Source organism: Dermochelys coriacea, chromosome 4 (genome assembly GCF_009764565.3).
Source record: "Dermochelys coriacea isolate rDerCor1 chromosome 4, rDerCor1.pri.v4, whole genome shotgun sequence".
Classification (NCBI taxonomy): Eukaryota; Metazoa; Chordata; order Testudines; family Dermochelyidae; genus Dermochelys; species Dermochelys coriacea.
The window spans coordinates 17,835,545-17,856,336 of record NC_050071.1 but is presented as its reverse complement, the minus strand read 5'-3'; the positions used below and the strand labels follow the sequence as shown (position 1 = coordinate 17,856,336).

The following is a 20,792-nucleotide window of genomic DNA, read 5'->3' as shown; positions in this document are numbered from 1 at the left end:
CTCTTTAATGGCTCAAGCAAAGCTGACTGCTCCAGAGAGAAGCCCAGCAGGCAGGTGGTGGGAATCAGCCGATGGAGCTGAGCAGTACTTCATGAATGGCCCATGCTCTCATCTGAACAATATAAAAGAGGACCCAGCTCCATGGGAGGGTGGGGGAAATTAGGGAGCACACACTCTTATACCTAGAGCAGGAAGCTGTAGGAAGGCCTTGTGGATTCACCACCCCCACCCCCCGAATGGGTGGAAAGGCCTGCTCAGTAACTACCCTTCATCAAATGGGTGTTTGAGTTACTTTTACACTGTGTTTTCTTCACAAAGAAATAAAGGAGCTCTGCAGAAAGGGACAGGAACTAAGCTAGGCATGGCTATTTGTCTCCAGCTGCTGATTAGGACCACAAGCCTACAAAGCTATTAAGCGGGGGTTGTTCCTGGAAGGTCTTAAGCACCCTAAATTATTGAAGTCAACTGAACTACGAAGTATTCTGTATCTCACAGGATTGGGCCCATTAAAATGCAAATTACTTAATTTCCTCTTTGTGGGGAACTGTAATCTAAAAATAAGGGAAAATCTGTAAAAAAAAAAAAAAAAAAGGGGAAAAAACAAAATTATACTGAAGAAATGAGAACCCAGTAGATGGAAATAAACAGATGAATTTTAAACTGTTAATTGTTTAGTACAAAACAGTACAGAATGGAGGAAGTCAAACAGCTAGATACAGAAAGGTACTGGAAAGAGGAATTTATAACAAAGTAAAAAAGAGTAACCTGCACTTTTATTATTTTGTGCATTTGTTAACAATATTAATATAATATACACACAACCTGAAGAACATATGTCTGATTCCCAGCAGGAGGCTATTATACCACACAGTGCAGTTATGTCAAATCCTCAGTCTTCTGTTTTCCCCCCAAGTCCCAGGGTTGCTTTGTACAGCTTCTCTCAAATGGACTTTTCCACCTTCCCCACCTAATCAAATGTTAATATCTCTTCCTTGCCCTTGAGGCCTTGTATAATCAGCTGATGGCACAGCTTGGATCTTATTTTGCCCTTCCTCACTCTCTTAACCCACCAATACTAGCCTTCCCCCCACTTTCATTTCTTTCTCCCTCCCTTCTGCATGGTCAACAACAATAGGTCGGGCCTTCACCCAAATCCTTCACTTCTCTGATGAGCTCTGCAAACACTAATCCTTGTCAGTCAAATACCTGTACTGTCTTCCCCACATTTTATTAAGAGGAGGAAACAAGCAAATCAAAAGTTTCTCGCCAACACTTTGCACTAGGTCTCCTACTGGGTCCTGAGTTATTCTGTCTTTAGATTGCAAGCCCCCCAAGGCAGGATACCTCCTACACTGGCAAGCACATCTGCAGATATTAAATTACTTCCTAAATATTTTCAAGGATTATCTGGCCCACCCTTTATACAGTATTTTGTAGAATCCTGTGTAGAGAAATGCATGACAAGTTTTGGTTTTTTTCCTATCTATTCCATTCTGTGACAGATCCCCTGCACCTGACCCTATTCCATCAGTTTTATTTCTTACCTGACTGACTTTTTTCCCATTGGGGTAGCCAAAATCAAGGTCTTTTCGTCACTTCATGTTATCCTAATTCGTGTTCAGATTTAAGCACTTAAAGGAAGCAGTTTGGAATACTTTATTTTTCTAATAAGCTGCTAGTGGAATTAAAGGCAAAAGGCAGAGTAATTATATAATCAGTAAGTACAAGTAAAACATGTTGTTTCTCGTACAAATCTTTTTTTTTTTTTTAATAGCTTTGTGTAAGCTGTTTTGCTGCTTAATTTTTTTTCTACAGCTCTATGGAGTTATCTGCTGCTATAGTACTCCATCAGTTCTTTCCCCCCAGCCCCTTTTCTAAACATGTATGAGGAAACTTTGTACTCATCATAGTCGGGGGCTAACAGCTCTACCCAGAGCCAGGCATAGCATAGGTAGGTATTCGGCAAGCTTCCACACATAACTGCCAATGAACCTCAATGTGGATTTCCAGTAGCTTCCGTAATCTAGTCCTTACATAGACATTGTTGTTCTAAAATAAGTTGTAGTTGTGCAATCTGCATAAATGAGAATTTAGGATGACCTCAAACTCATTTTCCACTTCTAACCCCAGGCATGACTGGAACCTAGTACAGTTAATCCTCCTAGGACTATCCTTTATTAGCCACCGCTGGACACAGTATTGCCAAGAGATCAACTGAAATACACCATCCCTGTTCTCTGACATTTGTGTTGCAAAGATCAGACCTTATCTAAACATTACTCAAGGGGAGACCATTTAACAAATTAGTAAGAAATTATGGCACAGGTAAGATTTGGATAGATTTATAAGTCTTTAATGATGATGAAAATGGATATTTCCTAGTCAACTTCTTCGATCCATGCCTTCCAGAACAGTATTCCAAACCCCATTCTTTTGCATGGTCAGCTCTGACATTTAAGTAACATTGCACTATGTTCCTTAACAGCATTGTGTAGTGATTGGTGACACACAATTCCCCTTCAAATAGGTGATTGTTTAACGCCGAGAAAAGGTGACTCTGTTCAGATAACTCATATAAAATTTTCTGTTCTAAATACCTGGCCTGTTGCTTGAGGCTTAGGTTACAGTCTTTCACTCTTGCATGCGTTTTTAGGATTTGCTCAGAAACGCTCACAATCTGACGCACGCTCTCTGATGGCAAACTCCAGCTCCCAATCTTTTTAATGCACAACAGTGAACCACATTTTAGGATTTTTTCATCTGACACAAAGAGAGAAGTGACACAGGCTTCACATCTTATGGCAGCTGCTAACCTCTCAGCAACACAGCCAGCAGTATAGGTGATGCTTTCTGCATAGAGGGACAGATCTGTCAATGCATCACTCAGTGTAGAGTTAAATGAAATATGGCCTGTATAGTAAACGTAATCCATTGATGGAATCGCCATACAACCCTGACCATACTGAGAATGAATGGTATCAAGGGCCAAATCTGTCCTACGAACAATAGATACGTCTAAGGTGTTCATGTCACCTAAAAGATTTAGATGTAATCCTGGTGCCAAATTATACTTGGTCAGCAGTTTAGAATAAGCAGTCTGGAACATCATGCAGGTAGGGTTATCGCAGCTCGCACATGCTTGTCTGAGGGTGCTGAGAAATAATTCCAGATGATCTAGGCTGAATGTGTAAGTGAGGAGGTAGCGGAAGGGCATGCTCTTTGGAAAGACATAGTTTGTGTAAAGCCATTTTAAGCTCTCAGCATTAAGCAAAAACCCTAGAAATCCTAATTTATGTTTACCTTTCAGAAAGTGTCTCCCTGAAGTGTCAGTTAACGCAACAAAGACACTTTTAGCCTCAGTTAAGAGGCGATGTATCTTGGCATAATTTTCAGAGGACACAGGCCCTTTCAATCCTATTCCATAACAGCTTCTTCCATGAAAAATGTCAAACAGATAGCTCATCAAGCGCACAAATTTGATGGTCCCACTGCAGTTCTGAAAAGAAGGCAGGCCCAACAACTGGAGACATTCCAGCGTGCCAGTGACACTCTCACTGAACAGCTGTGCTACATAGTTCACCCTCAAGTGACAGCTTTCACTATTTCTGGGTCTTCCTGACAATTGGTCACTAATATACAGTAATTCCTTCTCCTGCAGAGTCACTAGGTCCACTATGTGCTGCCAGTGTGCTGTTTCATTAATGAACTGTATCCTATGAAAGCACTGAAACACATTTCTTATTAACTGGAGCATATGGCAAGCATCAAAGAAGTATGTGATCTGATGAGTGGCACTATGAGGATGCTGAAAAGTGCACTGCATGTTGTTGGCATCAATACGTATGCCCAACGCCTTTGCCAGCTCAACACCTTGAGCAGTGGCTGCAGACGTCACAGAGAGAACTCTGACACCTACGTTGGTCAGCTTGCTGATGGTCTGATAAAGCAGTTGAGCTAGTAAATGGCCAGTGGTTCCATTTACAAAGAAATAACCCAGGGGAGCTCTCCAGTGACCAAGAACACCTACTGCCATTAGGACTATAACTTCTGAGGCCAGTGGTGCTTCATCAGCATCAAGTGCTCCTGCACCTACATCTACAAACCCAACCAGACGTCGAGTCACAGGGTCCCATTCCAGCTGTTTCTTGAGAGCCATACCTTCGATCATCAGTGAGCAGTACTGGTATGCCTGTTCTTCTTGCTCTACTCTCTGCTGAAGGTGAAAGAAAATACTGTTGCTGAAGCCTGGACTACCTTCATCATTAGACAACCAGCTGGAAGACAGAAGATAGAAATAATTAGGAGCTATAATCTAAGGGGGGAAAAAAGAAACTGTTAACAGACTTTAGGACTCAGTAAAGTGCTGACAGATTTTTAATGCAAATTAATATACATAGCATCCATTTATAAAGTAATAAGGCTTACCTGGATGACACACTTTGTAACCTGAAACATACCAGTACTTTCCTACAGTTCAACTTTCATCCTCTCCTCCACTTGCCTGATGTTCTGGCAATCTCTCCAATGTTCCTTTATTGCCTCTCACTACTTTCATATATATTTGTTTTTTCATGCTGTCCTGTATATTTGGAACAGCTCCTGCCTTATTTCCCCTTCACACTTAGTACATTTGCTTGGTCTTCCATCATAACATAGGAATTGCTATACTGAATCAGACCTGTCAATAGCTCTTTGAATCTTACTCAACGACTTCCTGTGGCAATGAGTTCTACAATCTATTATTTGTACACAAAATGTATTTCCTTCTATAAGTTTTGAATTTGTACTGTGTGTCCCCTTGCTTTTGTGTTACATGATGCATCTAATCTACTTCCTCTATAACATTCGTAATTTTATATGCTTTAAGCATGTCCCCTCTTATTCTTCTCCATTCTAAGGAGAACAATCCCAATCTTTTCAATTTCTCCTTACAGGAAAGTGGTTGGTTGTTTTTTCCCATGCCTGTAATCATTCTCATCTCCCTTCTCTGAACCCCATCTAACTCTTCAATATCTTCTGGGTGACCAGTGCTGCACATAGCACTCTAAATGTGGGCCTGATCTCTTCTAGTGCAGTCTGCTCCCTCTCCCAGGACTGATCTTTATAGTTTCTCTATCTAGTATTTGGCCCAGTCATTCTCTAACTGAAGTCAAAGGATCTGAATCTCAGATTGTAAACTCCTCATGTCAGAAACACGGTCATGCTTTGTGTTTGCAAAGTACCATGTATACCCATGGCACTATGTAAATAATAGTAATGAAAGTAGTCATTGCATTTTAGTATTTGTTCCCTCTTTTTATTATATGCTGACATGAATACAATATCAAAGGCAAGCACTTGATGTCTGTCTTTCCCCACTGGTCAGTCACTTGGAAGAATGCAGTATGCTTCTGACTACCTCTACTTCTGTAAATTTAATCTTTGGATGTGTTACTTTATGATGGTGCAACTGTATTGCACAGCCTCACCCCCCCTCCCTCCACCAACATTCTCTAACATGAGTTAATATTCCTGTAACAATTGCAGCCTATTCTGTTTAGCTTCTTTGTTACAAATAATGTAAGACAATAGCATAGCTGTCATGTTGAACTGTTTTTTATGAAATCTCTACTCTGAACACTCCATCTCTTACTTATTATAGGACAACCTGGAAATTTAACTTGAGATAATGAGAATAAATACTCACTTTGTCAGGCTGGAAGGATGAGGCAGGAGGCAATTCTTTCTTACATAATCATAGCCTTTACTACTATAGAGGTGGAGAGTACAGGCAAACTGCCTCATTTCTGTGGAGCGCTCGGTCATCTGTCTCCAGCTGTGTGGTTCCCACTGCAAATCTGTTTTTAAAAATATAGATCAGCTTTGGTAAGAAGTGTGAACAGCTTGATATTTAATTCAGATGAAAAATACCTCTACATTGCAGGGCACGAGATACACGGCAAAAAAAAAAAAAAAAAAGAATGTTGTGTTTGACAAGGCACAAGCCTAATGCCCAAGTGCCATCACTCAAATACTCTTGTTGCAGTAGAACAAAATTCAGACTGATTGCTGAGTTCCCTCTCCTACAGAAAGGGGAAAGGGAATGAAATCCTCCATGCCCCTGCCAGAACTCTCTCACTTATGCTAGCCTCTTTCTCTCGGTGTTGAAGTGGATTCTGTCTTATCCCGACTTGTTTGCCTTCTAGACAGGGATGGCAGTTAATATTTAACATTACTAACAACCCAGATATCCCCATTTTCCTCATACCTTAACAATTCTCTGCCTTTAAGGACCCAAGTCACAGCCAACATCCTTCTAATGGAGAAGGATAAAATGTGGCTCCATTTAGAGAGGGTCAATGCTGTTCCTGAATTAGCTGGGAAAAGTTGCTTTGAGATCTATAGATGAAAAATGCTATGTAAGTGCTAGGTATTATTATTCATGACTCAGTTAGGATTAAAGCAATTTAAATGATTTTTCTCCCATATTATCAAAATGAATAGAGCCAATTTTCTAAACACTTTCTAAGTGAGAGAGGAATAAAAGGTTCCCTTACTTAAACAGAATTTAGATTCAAGCTTGAATCTCTTTAACGTGAATGTTTATTCAATAAAGCCTAGTATCTCACATCACATACTGTTCTAGGGCCCAGATACGAGGGGTAGCCACCCCTCAACTCATCTTCATCTCAGTACAAGATCACGGAGCTAAATACCTTGGAGGAGAGGTCCATATTGGGTAACTTTTAGTAACCAATTTGAGATACAGTATCTTCACGAAAAAGCCTTTGGTTGTGGTTCTTATTTTTATATTACCTTAGTGCCTAGAGGCCCCCAACTGAAATCAGGCCCCAGTGTGGTAGGCACTGGAAAAAAAAATGTACAGTTTCTGCACTCAAGAGTTTGTCTAACAAAGGCCCTTAATACCTGAAAACTGGGCCTGCAGCAGGCTCATAGCTTCTTCAGAGAGCAGCTTCTTCTTTGCAAGCTCATTGATTACACTAAAGACATTTTGTTCTTGGTAAGAGAGACCCCTTCGTGCTGCAACAAGTTTCTTTTTAGGCAACTGTACTATTTCTTTCATTTCTGTCTGTTGCTCAGCAGCAGTTGCAGGATTCTTTAAGCTATAGTTGTGATCCGCAGTAATGACCTCCTCATCAGGAGAATTATGCGAGAGTGGCTGCTTTAATGCTTTCTGGGATCTTCTATTTCTAAGATATGTACTCAGAGGATCCTACAATACAGAAAAGAATATGGGGCTTATTATGGGGGAGAATACTTGAATTAAGTGCACAGCTATAGTGAAACAATGCAAGCCAGATTCTTGGTTGTATTAACTGAAAAATAGGCAGTGTTGATATTTCTAAGGAAGGTCTTTTTTGGACTTCCACTCCTCATAAATGAATGCTGGGTACCGCACAAGTTTTTCTGGCATAAGGATATTATTGTCTCAAGCTACTACAGAGGACAAAAAAAGATGCCATCAGATCTCAACAATCAAATCAGTGGTTCCCAGACTCTTACTAAGGGGACCACCTGTGACCCATCGTTAGATAAATGCACCCTCCACCTTGAACCTCAATCCTGATCCTGTCTGGATACAAAGGGAGACCCCAGGGCGCAGGGGTGGTAGTTAGAGAGCGAGTCTGCCCCACATTTACGCTGTAGTGGCAGCTTCTGTACCACAGGGCTGTACTCATGTCATAAATATAAAGGGAAGGGTAAACACCTCCTGGCCAGAGGAAAAACCCTTTCACCTGTAAAGGGTTAAGAAGCTAGGATAACCTCGCTGGCACCTGACCAAAATGACCAATGAGGAGACAAGATACTTTCAAAGCTGGAAGGGGGGGGAGAAACAAACGTTCTCTCTGTCTGTGTGATGCTTTTGCCAGAAACAGAAAAGGAACGGAGTCTTAGAACTTAGTACGTAATCTAGTTAGATATGCGTTAGATTCTGTTTTGTTTAAATGGCTGATAAAATAAGCTGTGCTGAATGGAATGTATATTCCTGGTTTTGTGTCTTTTTGTAACTTAAGGTTTTGCCTAGAAGGATTCTCTCTGTTTTGAATCTGATTACCCTGTAAAGTATTTACCATCCTGATTTTACAGAGGTGATTCTTTTACTTTTTCTTCAGTTAAAATTCTTTAAAGTTCTTTCTAAGCAATAGCAGTTTCAAAAGAGCTGTTAGCAGGACAAGGGTTATTCAAGTTTAAACTGAAAGAGCACTAATGCCAGCAATGTATTTAAAATGATTCAAAATGGCTTTTATAAAGAATGTTTTTCTTCCCCCATCCCACTTTCAGTGTGTTTGTGACACAGCATAAAATAAAACTAAGACGTTTCAACTTGTGTTGCTGTAGCCTTACAACATAAGTTGCAACCTCTGTTTTTCAAGTAATTTTAGTATTTGTCTTTAAGGTTTCTGATGTGTTTCCAATCTATTAAAAACGGTAATTGCATTTAAAGTTCTTTTTAACTACCTTGTATAGAAAAACAGAAGGTACAGCTCCTTTCCTTAGTTTTCTTCTCATGCCATATGATTCGAAGTCCGCTTCTGCAAAATGTCTGGAACACAATATGGCACCAGGTCCTGGAATCCAAACCTTTTTGCTTTTGGGGTCTGCTCGATTAACAGCATGGATCCATTTCGTACGCTGTATGTCATCAATAGGAAACCTGAAATGTGAGCAGAGCTCTCTCATAATACAGTCAAAGTGAAATTCTACTCTGTTAAACTGCTGTAAATCTTGACACGTTTCAGAGTAGCAGCCGTGTTAGTCTGTATTCGCAAAAAGAAAAGGAGTACTTGTGGCACCTTAGAGAATAATAAATTTATTTGAGCATAAGCTTTCGTGAGCTACAGCTCACTTCATCGGATGCATTCGGTGGAAAATACAGTGGGGAGATTTATATACACACACAGAGAACATGAAACAAGGGGTTTTATCATACACACTGTAAGGAGAGTGATCACTTAAGATGAGCTATTACCAGCAGGAGGAGGTGGGGGGGAGGAAAAAAACCTTTTGTGGTGATAATCAAGGTGGGCCATTTCCAGCAGTTAACAAAAATGTCTGAGGAACAGTGGGGGGTGGGGTGGGGGGGGAGAAGTAACATGGGGAAATAGTTTTACTTTGTGTAATGACTCATCCACTCCCAGTCTCTATTCAAGCCTAAGTTAATTGTATCCAGTTTGCAAATTAATTCCAATTCAGCAGTGTCTCACTGGAGTCTGTTTTTGATGTTTTTTTGTCGAAGGATAGCCACTCTCAGGTCTGTAATCGAGTGATCAGAGAGATTGAAGTGTTCTCCGACTGGTTTTTGAATGTTATAATTCTTGACGTCTGATTTGTGTCCATTTATTCTTTTACGTAGAGACTGTCCAGTTTGACCAATGTACATGGCAGAGGGGCATTGCTGGCACATATCACATTGGTAGATGCGCAGGTGAACAAGCCTCTGATAGTGTGGCTGATGTGATTAGGCCCTATGATGGTGTCCCCTGAATAGGTATGTGGACAGAGTTGGCAACGGGCTTTGTTGCAAGGATAGGTTCCTGGGTTAGTGCTTCTGTTGAGTGGTCTGAGGTTGCTGGTGGGTATTTGCTTCAGGTTGGGGGCTGTCTGTAAGCAAGGACTGACCTGTCTCCCAAGATCTGAGAGAGTGATGGGTCATCCTTCAGGATAGGTTGTAGATCCTTGATGATGCATCGGAGAGGTTTTAGCTGGGGGCTGAAGGTGATGGCTAGCGGCGTTCTGTTATTTTCTTTGTTGGGCCTGTCCTGTAGTAGGTGACTTCTGGGTACTCTTCTGGCTCTGTCAATCTGTTTCTTCACTTCAGCAGGTGGGTATTGTAGTTGTAAGAATGCATGATAGAGATCTTGTAGGTGTTTGTCTCCGTCTGAGGGGTTGGAGGAAATGCGGTTATATCGTAGAACTTGGCTGTAGACAATGGATCGTGTGGTGATATGATAAAACCCATTGTTTCATGTTCTCTGTGTGTGTATATAAATCTCCCCACTGTATTTTCCACTGAATGCATCCGATGAAGTGAGCTGTAGCTCAGGAAAGCTTATGCTCAAATAAATTTGTTAGTCTCTAAGGTTCCACAAGTACTCCTTTTCTTTTTATAAATCTTCAGTAATTCCATTGAAGGCAATGGTACTATTCCAAACTGATAAAGGGTGTAAAAAAGCAGAAAAAGTGTCCTTAATATTCAAAGACTTTCGTTTTGAAAAGTTATAATTTTACAGTTACAAATTCCCTAGTTAAAATGATTAAGGAGCACTTCAGAACTCTTTTGAAATCAGGCAGGCCTTACCTGTGCAGTGAGGAGTGCTTAATTGCTGAATCCCACTCTGTGAGATGCCCCAGCATGTACTCTGCAAATGCAATATTAATCTACCCTGAAATATTAGGGCTTCAAATGGAGATCCATGCATAGAGGAGGCCTGCAAGACATCTTCCCTTGTCTAGTCTATCCACTTTGACCTCTGTCTGTTTTGACTGGGTCTCTTTCAAACATACATACTACCCTTTTCAGAATATAGCAGTTATAAAAGATGCTATTTTTCACCTGCACACTTTCACTTTCTGAAAAATTCAGCATTGTGGCTGAAATGACATATACTTGGTACTGCCCAAATGTAATTTTTTTTTTGGAGGGGGGGTAGAAGGGTGGAGGAAGACGAGAGGGATGAAATTTGTGAAAACTTTATTCTGGGGTTATACAACAGTGCTTTTTCCCATGGAGATAAATCATAAAAACTGAATTTTGAAAGGTCAAACTTAGGACTCCCTACAGCCAGGTGCAAGCAGACTTGGGAGTGGTCCACCTGCACACGTCTAATTGCAGGGTTAGGGATCAAGCATGGAAAGAGTCCTGAATTAAGTACAATTGCTAGATCTGAAAAATATTACATTCCTTATTTTTGAGATGTGAATCGACATAGTCAATATCCACAGAGAACTCAAATTACAGGTGAATTACTTTATTTTTAAGCTCACAAAGCTATGACTATTTGCAAATACAATTGGGAATGTAAAAAAAAAAAAAATCTGAGTCCTTGCTCACTGAAGTTAATGAGGGCTTCATCCATAGAGTAGCTGCAGGATCAAGCTTTGGTGTAAAAGTGCATACTAACAGGGTTTTATCCTGTTTGATCCAGTACCACTGCAGTCAATGGGAATTAAAGGATGAAAATGGACATACATGTGTATGTAAGTAAGAGTCAATTTATTCATAGAATAAGATGCAACTCAATGCAAGTAAGTGGGGAAGAATCTGGGTGAATGTGTACTGTTACCCATGATTAGTAAGTGACACTAAACAGTTAGTAAACTGGGACTTTAATTTTTTTTGCATCGGAGATAAGAAAAACAATAATGCAATGTTAACATGTGAGATCAAGGCCTCAAAATCATACTGGCCTATGATGGAAAAGTGAAAAGCCTGAGATCTTTTTCTCAGCAGACCCATGTGCTCTCCTGTTTTCCCTCCCGCCCCCAACATCTGAAATAAAAATTAATTTCAATTTTATTTAAACTCAGAAGAATAATGGATTTATCCTGCCCTCATTTGAAGTGAGGGCAGATAATTGTGGGGATCAGTAGTTCAGGACCTATGGCTCCAATTCTGCAAATCCTTAAGCATGTGTAAGTTTAAGTATGATAGTCCCACTGAAATGGGACTACTCACTTGAATAAAGCTATAATATTTTCAGGATCAGGTCCTGCTAGGACTCTCTATTTCCCTTTTAATTCTCTTCAGCATAATAATTTTCATAGGTAAGTCCTGTGCCTGTGGGTATCTGTAGTTGAAAGTTCTGAGGTTTTAGAGACCGCTCTGGGGGCCTGAAATATTACTCAACAGTCTGGGTTAAATTATAAAATCTCAGTTTAAAATTGAAAAGGCAACTCACAATTTTAAAAAACAAAATCTGTCTGAAAATACTTGATCTTCTATAGTTACAGGTACCCTCTAAGATTACTATAAAAGAAAGAATAATTTTTTTGTCTCTTCCAATTTTATTTTGTGCATGCGAGAACAGTGAATGTCAATAGAGCTTGCTGAAATAGTTAAAATGGCAAAATTTGAAAAACAGGGCAAAATGTTTATGACCATATATCCTCCCCACCATCATCCTGTTTTTCAACCACTGATTGAACTGCTACAATTTTTTTTTTAATATACCAAAGAGAAAAGCATGTTTTATAACTCTTTGGGCAGCTCTAAGAGTCAATTTCAGCATTTACGCTAATTACCACTTGCTGTGATATTGCGGGGGGCATCTTTCACTTTGCCGCCGGGGAGAGAAAAACATAGGGAAAGGCGATTGTGAAGTCACAATGATTTGCAGAGATTGCAGTGGGGAAGGTGTAGATCCCAAGGCTGTTTAACTCTTTAAAACTCAGGTGTGGGTGAGTGGCCACATCCCTCCAGTCTATGCCAGCAGGGCTCCGGCTCTTCACACCACGTCCTAAGGCTCTAGCCTTCCCTCTCAACTCCACGGTTCTCAAAATATTGCCCGCGGGCAGGCCGCCACCCGCCAACGCTAGGAGTGGTTGGTGTTTTCTCTTCAAGTCCCAGCTCCTGGAGTCTAGGGAGGAGAAGAAAATCTCGCCTTTTTCCATTATAAAAATACCTTCCAGGTATCCACCTAAGGCGGCTGCGGAGGAAGGCGCCCCTCCCCCGTCTCTCGATGTTTAAGCTACTCATGATTTGGGTGAGGGCGGAGGTGGCTCGTGATTCTGACCGCGCGGGAACGGCCGCGATGAGGCCCAGGCGTGGCGGTCTGACTCGTCCGCGCGGGGCTGAGGGGAGCCCCCTCTCGGCGCTAACCATCGCGGCGGAGGGGCCCCCCCGCCCCACTCACTGGTGGAAGGAGATGCCCCGCTTCCGGCTCAGCCCGGTGTCCCGCGTGGTGCAGCCCAGAGCGGAGCAGCTGCGGGTCATGGTCCGCGCGCCGCGCACCCTCGGCCACGTCCCGCTGTCGCGCGCAGCCAAGTCAAGAGCCCCCGCGCTCCCGTCCCTGCCAGCGCTGATGGAACGCGCCTTCAGATTGGTGAGCGCCTCTCCTCTGCCCTTTCCGATTGGTTCTCGCTTCCCCCCCCCCCGTTCGCTAGCCCCGGAAGAGAACTGTCCTCATTGGTCGCTGTCCTCCCCGCGTTCCTGTGACCACACCTCCTCGGCGCCGGGACTCTCTGCGACGCCGCCCCACATGGCAAAGCGGAAGCAGAAACTAGGGAAGGAAGAGGAAGGAGAGTTGAACCAATCAGAAACGGCACAGGAGGAGGCAGCCAATCAAACCCAGCGTACTTGGAGCCAATGGAAGCAGCGCTCTGTGTCTGGGGGAGGCTGTATCCGGGTTGCTGCTCGCCCAGTCGTTCCGTTCTGTTTCTAGCTGCTGAGGGGCGCGTGGCGCTGGCGCGGAGCGCGGGACCGGGCTTCCCGAGGGGGAAGGAGCTGCCCGCGGCGACGCTGAGGAGGCCCCAGCTAGCACCGTGGGCCCCAGGCGGGGCGGCGCCGAGGCAGGCGGGGCGCCACCTGGCGTCTCTGCGCCTGGGGCCGAGGCGGGGCCGGGCTGTTGGAAATGTGCCGCGTCCCTCCGGCGGCTGCGCCTCGGAACGGGGGTCGGCCTGTGGGGGGCAAACACCAGCTCGCCCGGCGGAGTTCGCGGGGCGGGCCCGGCCAGGCTCATTTCTGTGTGGACGGAAGGGGCCTGCGGCTTGAACCTGCGTCCGGGTTCACGTGCTGTGTAGCCGGGTCCTTAGCAGCAGGGAACAGCCGGGCCCTGCGAGCGCTGATCCCCCCCCCCCCCCAGCCCCAAATTCCCATTCATGGAGCGTCCCCCAGGTCCGGGGTAAGTTCTGAGTCCTGGTTAGCGCTAACCTCTCCTTGTGCCTTGACTTGTCTGGGCTGGGCAGAGAGCCCGGTGGCTCGCGTTGTGTCTACAGACACGCCTTTCCCCTCAAGCCTTGCACAGCAGCCTCTGAGCACTCCAGCGTGAGGCTCTTATGTTGCCTACTTTATGGGGAAGAGACCCAACGTATCTTGATTAGTGCACCAGCCAAAATTAGACTAACCCTTAAGTGCTTTAGGGGAATAAATCCACGGATGGCTAACTTCTCCTGTGCTGTACCGGATACGTTCACTGTAGCTCTAGTAGCCAGTTGGGCTAGTGAGTACTACTGTTTTACAGATCTCGCGTAAGGATTAATGTGGTGTGAGGGCATGGTCAGAATTACTGACCTGCTCTGGTATAAGAATGTAAAACTTCCGGGAATTTAAGACACTCTCGTGATAAACAGGGAACCTTGACACCTATTCTAAAGCTAAAGTAGCAGTTGATTGATCTGCCTGTAGTATGAGGGGATGAAAGGTGGAGAGAGATGGAACATCAGGAAGAACTTGCTGTATTGATGGTTCTCAATACTGAACTGTGTCTGAACTAATCCAACTTGAAGTTCCACAGAACAGACACCTTGCAGACAATAGTGGTGCAAGATTCATTCCACCATTGGCATGCCTTAGTCTTGACTGGAGGAACCTTTCTGGGTGCAAGTGTAACGGAGTTGCCCTGAAGCATTAACTTATTGCCCACACTTGACACTAGAAGAATACTCAATGTTTTATTGTGCTGTTTTTTGTAATGTATATAACCTGCCCATTAGAAAATGGACCTAAGCTATCAACTAGTTATCAGAGAGTGAAACCTTTGTCGCGCGTGACAGCCATCTACTACTTTTTAGAGCCAAGTGAAGTGTTGGTTCAGAGTGGCTAGGAGCTACTTTTCACTTAATATTTACTTGACACATGTCCACTGATTAAAACCTTTTCACTGCTGTTCACATCATGATGTGCTGTGATTAGTATCTGTTTGGATGAGGATATGTGGTTTAAAAACTGCCATAATGTGCTCACATAATTTAAGTGGAAGGCTGCATAAAGCCAATAAATATTACTAATGCAAGTAACTGTTGCTGCTAATGTTTGATACTTTTTGCACTGCTGTAATTTTGGGAAGAAAAATCACTGTTTAAATGTATGTTCTTACTCCTTTAAGGATTGTTCTACTGACAGGATCTGCCAGGCATGCTTGGAATCTGGAAGTACATGTTACTTAGCTATTGTTCAGGTGAGGGTTTCATTAAGTGATTTTGAAGTATAGCTGAATTCTCTAATTAAACTTCACATTTGAAAGACTATTGGTGAATCCAACAATAATTTAAGAAAGAATGTTTAAAAATGAGAGCTAAATATTTTATTTTACCTACTCCTTGAGGAATGGGCATCATTTCCCATAAAAGTCTAAACTGCTTGTAGAAGAGAAGGTTTGGCAACTTAGCAGTGAATTGCAAGAAGCTGTAACTTACCGATGTTAGGTGTAAGTAGTCCTCTTCTCTGATGCATCCGATGAAGTGAGCTGTAGCTCACGAAAGCTTATGCTCAAATTTGTTAGTCTCTAAGGTGCCACAAGTACTCCTTTTCTTTTTGCAAATACAGACCAACACGGCTGCTACTCTGAAACCTCTTCTCTGATGTGGGTTTGGTTTTTTCTCACACCCTGACTGACATAACTGCCATCAGAGAAAAAGGGGCCGTTGGTCTTTTGATTCCTTTTGCACCATAACAGTAGTTGCAGTGGTAGAATCCCTTGTGCCCTACCCCAAAAGTATCTTCCTCCTTAGCCTATGTCCGCTGCTGGCCTGTTTCCTGTCCTGAGCCGATAAAGTTAGTTAGTTCATGGTTCAGCATGTTCTGTTGGGGGGAGAAAAGAGAATAAAAGGTGAAAATATAATATTATAAAACTATTGAAATAAAAGCCTGAAACAATAGATTTAGAGAGCCTCCCAAATTTTAAATGTGGTTAGAGAATAATGAACTTGTTTTTTTCTTCAAAAAAGTGTATTTTTATCAACTTTAGACCTTGATTGGGAATCGTGTATAGTAAGTTAGGCTTAAAGATTTGCAAGATGAACATGGAAAGTTATTTTTTAATGTATTGTGTTAATTTGTTTTGCCTAGTGTCCAATGATTAAAACCTTTCACTGCTGTTCACATCATGACTCACTGTGATTAGTGTTTGACTGGATGAGGACACAGGGTAAAAAACTCAAAACTAGATTTAAAATCATTGAGAGTCAGTTCAGTTTGCAGATTAAGAAAAACATAAAATACACTTCTGGAATTAATTTGGTTTGCATATATAACAAAAGAACTTGTCCTTTCCCTCCCCAGCATTAAATTATTACTCATGACTTATGAAAGGTGAACTAAGACTGTTCTGACTGCACTTGTTGACATGTGGGTAAGCATTAACACTTTTTTGTAAATTTCTTTGCTGATTCAGTTTGTGCCTGGTATTGTAAGTATCTCAGTATTGCAGCATATTCGCATGTACTACAGTACCTCAATGCAACTAATTTGGATCTGACCTTGTTTCTGATTCTGAATTTTTTTTTTTTTTTTTTTTTTTTTTTGTTAGAAACCCATCATGTTTGTTAGGTGTTTATTTTGTATATTCAGACTTCAGGTCTTGGAGATGACAAGGGGATAATTTAAAATAAACTGAACCAGGCAGTAATAAGCATGTTTTCTAAAATAAACCTGTAAAAATGCATGAGTCTGTTTCTAGAAATACAAAAAATTGTTTAAAACTACTGGGAGGACATCCTAATTGTGGTTGTAATAGATGGTGGGCATTACTGAACTGTTACTGGGCTTGGTAACATGCAGAGACAAAATGGGTGAGGTAATTTTTATTCAACCAATTACTGTTGGGGAAAGAGACAAGCTTACACAGAGTTCTGGGGAACTTAGGAACATTTACTGAAGTTGTGGGTTTACTGAGTGAAGGACTCCTAAGAATGTTGAGAAGTAGATGTTAATGGGCATTAAATTAGACATGTATCTATATTGTCAAAGATCTAATATGCTCTTCTACTTTTCAGGTAATTGTGAAGAGTTTCTATGTTCCATCTGAATTTCTTTTTTCATCTTTAACGAAGATGCTTGAAAATTGTTTAATTTGCTTCCTCTTTTTCATTGAGGGGGTTAAAGTAATCTAGTTGCTGCTGTAATGCTTTTTATAGTGGAAAAAGTAGTGGTGAAGGCAAGAAATCGGTCTCAAAGCATTTGTTTCAACTACAACCTGTGAAATTTGGGAGGTTGCTTTGGGAGGCTGTTATAAAAATCCTCTTCATTTGTATTGAATAAACATGATATGCTGCCCTTGATTTATATATGTGGTGTCTTGGCTTTATTTCTATCAATTCTCTGGTACTCATTGCTGTAGAATAAGTACCTCCAACATGAATGAGTTCTAAGCCTCGTAACACTGTTGTTAGTTAGGAAACCATCCCTGTTTTCACCTAGGGAATTGTACTAGTAAGGGTTACATACAGTACTCAGCATGGAGAAAGAAATGTGACCTTTCCATGAAAATGGCAAATCCCAGTCATTCCCCCCCTGTAAAGGTGATCGAAATGCCTTGCACTTGCTGGGGCTTGTCTAGCCCTTGGGCCACCCTGCTTGGGAGAGGCAAACTACAGTGAAGGGGGCTAGTTGCCCATAACTTGCCTTTTGCCTTGAATGTTATGGTCTTGTATTGAGTAGCGGAACATTTTGGCAATGGAATTTGGTCATAGATCAGAAACAAAGGTGAGGCTAACAAATTTATTAGAGCATAAGCTTTCGTGAGCTACAGCTCACTAATGCATCCGATGAAGTGAGCTGTAGCTCACGAAAGCTTATGCTCTAATAACTTTGTTAGTCTCTAAAGTGCCCCAAGTCCTCCTTTTCTTTTTGCGAATACAAACTAACCCGGCTGCTACTCTGAAAGGTGAGGCTGCAGACCTGTACGCGGCCAGTACGGTGAAGCTTTATCTTGTGTAAGGTTTTGGGGCTCTTACCCAGGGAAGGAGAAAGGACAAATGTCTCCTTCCTTAAGGACTCGCAGAGATTGGGGCCCCAGAACAACCTGTATGGGGGGCGGGCGTTGAAGGTGCCACACGTACTCCTTTTCTTTTCGTGAACCGAACCGTAGGCCGTGTATAGGCCGGAAACCAGTTCCCACAGGGGCTGTGGCAGCACCTCTGGGTCCGGGCAATGCCGATACGCAACCCTGTAGCCGGGGGCCCAGGGCAGCCGGCCGGCGGCTCTACCGTTACCGCTCTCTTAAAAGGCCCCGCTTCGCCCTCGCAGCAGGGGCCTGAGCCGGGCGGCCGCGGCCGGGCTTGTAGAAGTGGAGCGGCCCGTACGGACGCGGCCTGGGCCCCTCTCCCGGCTCTGGCGTGGGGAGCTGCGCGGCCCGGAAGGCGCCGGCCGGGCGGGGTCTCGGTGCCGGAAGCCGGGGCGGGCGAGGGCGGCGCTCCGGCTGCCACGTTGAAGCGGAACGCGGAGGCGCCTCCGGCCGGGGGCAGGCAGCTGAGGCGCAGCAGCGGGAGGCCGCAGCGGGCCGTGGGGCGCAGCCGGGTGTCCGGCCCCGCCAGGTGAGGGGGAGCGGGGCGCCGCGGGAGCCGGCCGGGCGCCGCCGGCTCTCCCCGCTCTGGGGCCGCAGGGTTGCCCGCTGGGGCCTGGGGTCCAAGGACCCCCCAGCTCCTCGGGCGCTGGGCAGGGCAGCGTCGCTCCCCCGGGGCTTCCAGCTCGCTGGTGGGGCCCGGCCCTTGCTTCTAGCTCTGGGGCTGTGGGACTGGGACTGGGACTGGGATCGGGCGTTTTCTCTGCTGCTGGGCCAGTCCCTAAAAGCCAGCGGTTAATTTGTGCCAGGGCTGAGCCCCGCCACCCCTAGGCTTGGCACTTAAGAGCTCCGGCCCTGCTGGGCTTGCCTGGTCAGCTATTAAAGTAGAAAAATTGCTCGTGTCCTGGCTCCTCTTCCGTTGCAAATTAAGCACTGCAGAAAGCTGCCTTGCTGTCAACTGACAAGCGACAAACTCTCTACCCCGGAGCAGTGGTGGAGTCCTGTGGACTCCAGTGGTGTTGGAAGAGTGACTAGACATAGCTTAGTCGTAGTAGCCTCTGAGGTTGTTGAATATATTTTGCTAATCTTTGGCTCATGATTTACTCCAAGACACATGCAATATGGATTTGGTACTTCTAGGGTTTATAACCTAAGCTTAATTTAAAAAAATGTTATGCTCCATCTACACCTGTTGCAACTATGTTTGCAAAAACCTTCTATATAAGCCGTCTTTAAACACAACATCCAACGGCAAGGGAAACCATAGTGTACATGGAGCCTTAAAGCTGTTTAGGAAAAGGGATTCTAGAAAGACAAAGGTGAAAGATTGCACAATTGCTCTGAGGATCACATATTAATCACCATTTTGAGATTTTAATCTTGCTTGTACTATCCAAGCTAGTAGATGTGTAAATATGACCCTACCACAGTTACAGGGACATACGGCTGTTTTGTAGCAAAACTTATCTGAATGGGGAAAATAGTTTTGGGAATATTTTCAGTGACTAGCCCAAATACAATCCTGACTCTTTGATTTGCAGCTCCCAGATGTTCTCAATGGATACTGTAAAAATACTTGTAATTATAAATGTGCGTTAAGAAAATATGTTTCTCCACTCTTTTAGTCAGTGAATTTAGTATTGTTAGTGAGATAATAGCTTTTATTTTTATTTGTAAAATATATGCATCTTTTATAGCCTTTCTGTACTGTAATATACTGACCATACCCTGCTATAAGTAAAAAATATAAGAAAATATCTGGAAAAATCATGAGCCTGAAAGGTGCTGAATCACTCAGGAGATCAGGCCACATGCTAGAACTTTTCTAATGAAAGATATTTATGAATGGTTCACTAGAAAAATGCAATAACTTGTTTTTCCTGGACAGTATAGATGGGGCTGTAGTGCCAACATGGCAATAGCAAGACTTTCAATATACAAATTTTCCTTTGCCAATACCTTGTGACTCAAAGTGAACCTATGTCATTACCATGGTGTAAAACAGATACTCTTCTATATCTGTCAAACAGATATATTCCTTAGACCGATGAAGTGAGCTGTAGCTCACGAAAGCTTATGCTCTAATAAATTTGTTAGTCTCTAAGGTGCCACAAGTACTCCTTTTCTTTTTGCGAATACAGACCAACACGGCTGCTACTCTGAAACCATTCCTTAGACTAGTGGTTCTAAAACTTTTTTTTTCGCAGACCACTTGAAAATTGCTGAGAGTCTTGGTGGACCACTTAATGATCTTTCCAAATGTTGTTTGTACCATTAGCTAACTATTGTAAAGCCTTTTGGATAAAAGTGCTTTATAAAAAAAACTTTAATAATAATTAACATTTTTTTGTTCTACAAATAAAAGCACACAACTCATATTTTAATATCAGTAGTCTTACCTTTCTAGTGCGATGGATGTGCCCTCTATCCCCTGCTGCGGCAGCCCCGGAGCTGGAACTGCAAAGGAAGGCCATCTCTCCCCGGCAGCCACAGCCCTGGAGCTGGGGAAAGTCACCTCTTTCTCTGGCCGCTGCAGCCCTGCACATCCTAAATTCACCCCACCCCCTCTTCTCATCCCATTGCCCCCTCCCACCTATCCCTTATTTCCCCTAAGGCCACCACCTCACCTTACATGTGCACCTTCTCCAGGGTCCAGGCACCAAATAAGTGGAGCCATGCCTGTGTGGGTGGGTGGCCCTTCGTTCTCTTGTATGCGGCTGCCCAGGCGTGCACCTTGGAGGGAATTATCCACGGACCACCTGAATGGAGCTCGCGGACCAATGGTGGTCCATGGACCACAGTTTGAGAACCTCTGCCTTAAACTGGCATCCAACCAATCTTGTGGTACTAAAG

General features: G+C 43.3%; 2 protein-coding genes and 2 long non-coding RNA genes across 23 annotated transcripts in view; 2 read left to right on the top strand and 2 right to left on the bottom strand.

Moving 5' to 3' along the window:
• Positions 1–1,210: 1,210 nt before the first annotated feature.
• On the bottom strand, positions 1,211–12,986 carry THAP9 (THAP domain containing 9). The gene is made up of 5 exons (XM_038398952.2): positions 12,855–12,986; positions 8,461–8,656; positions 6,907–7,213; positions 5,687–5,837; positions 1,211–4,274 (listed from the first exon to the last, which is right to left on the bottom strand). Exons 1-5 carry the CDS (start codon positions 12,932–12,934, stop codon positions 2,315–2,317), a joined length of 2,694 nt encoding a protein of 897 aa, XP_038254880.1. The 5' UTR covers positions 12,935–12,986; the 3' UTR covers positions 1,211–2,314.
• A 1,990-nt stretch (positions 12,987–14,976) lies between these two features.
• Positions 14,977–17,221, top strand: LOC119854471. The gene is made up of 3 exons (XR_005292496.2): positions 14,977–15,116; positions 16,220–16,289; positions 16,933–17,221. It is a non-coding gene; the product is annotated as an uncharacterized LOC119854471 (long non-coding RNA).
• Positions 15,110–18,323, bottom strand: LOC119854472. The gene is made up of 3 exons (XR_006280712.1): positions 17,893–18,323; positions 15,510–15,739; positions 15,110–15,375 (listed from the first exon to the last, which is right to left on the bottom strand). It is a non-coding gene; the product is annotated as an uncharacterized LOC119854472 (long non-coding RNA).
• The window catches only part of SEC31A (SEC31 homolog A, COPII coat complex component), a 74,491-nt gene continuing 71,921 nt past the window's right edge, over positions 18,223–20,792 (top strand). For 15 of the 20 annotated variants that reach the window (XM_038398949.2, XM_038398944.2, XM_038398942.2 and 12 more), the window contains exon 1: positions 18,223–18,471. The gene's annotated coding sequence lies outside the window, so the exon portion shown is untranslated. The remainder of the gene's footprint in view (positions 18,472–20,792) is intronic. The other 5 variants (XM_038398945.2, XM_038398943.2, XM_038398941.2 and 2 more) reach the window with 2 other exon arrangements.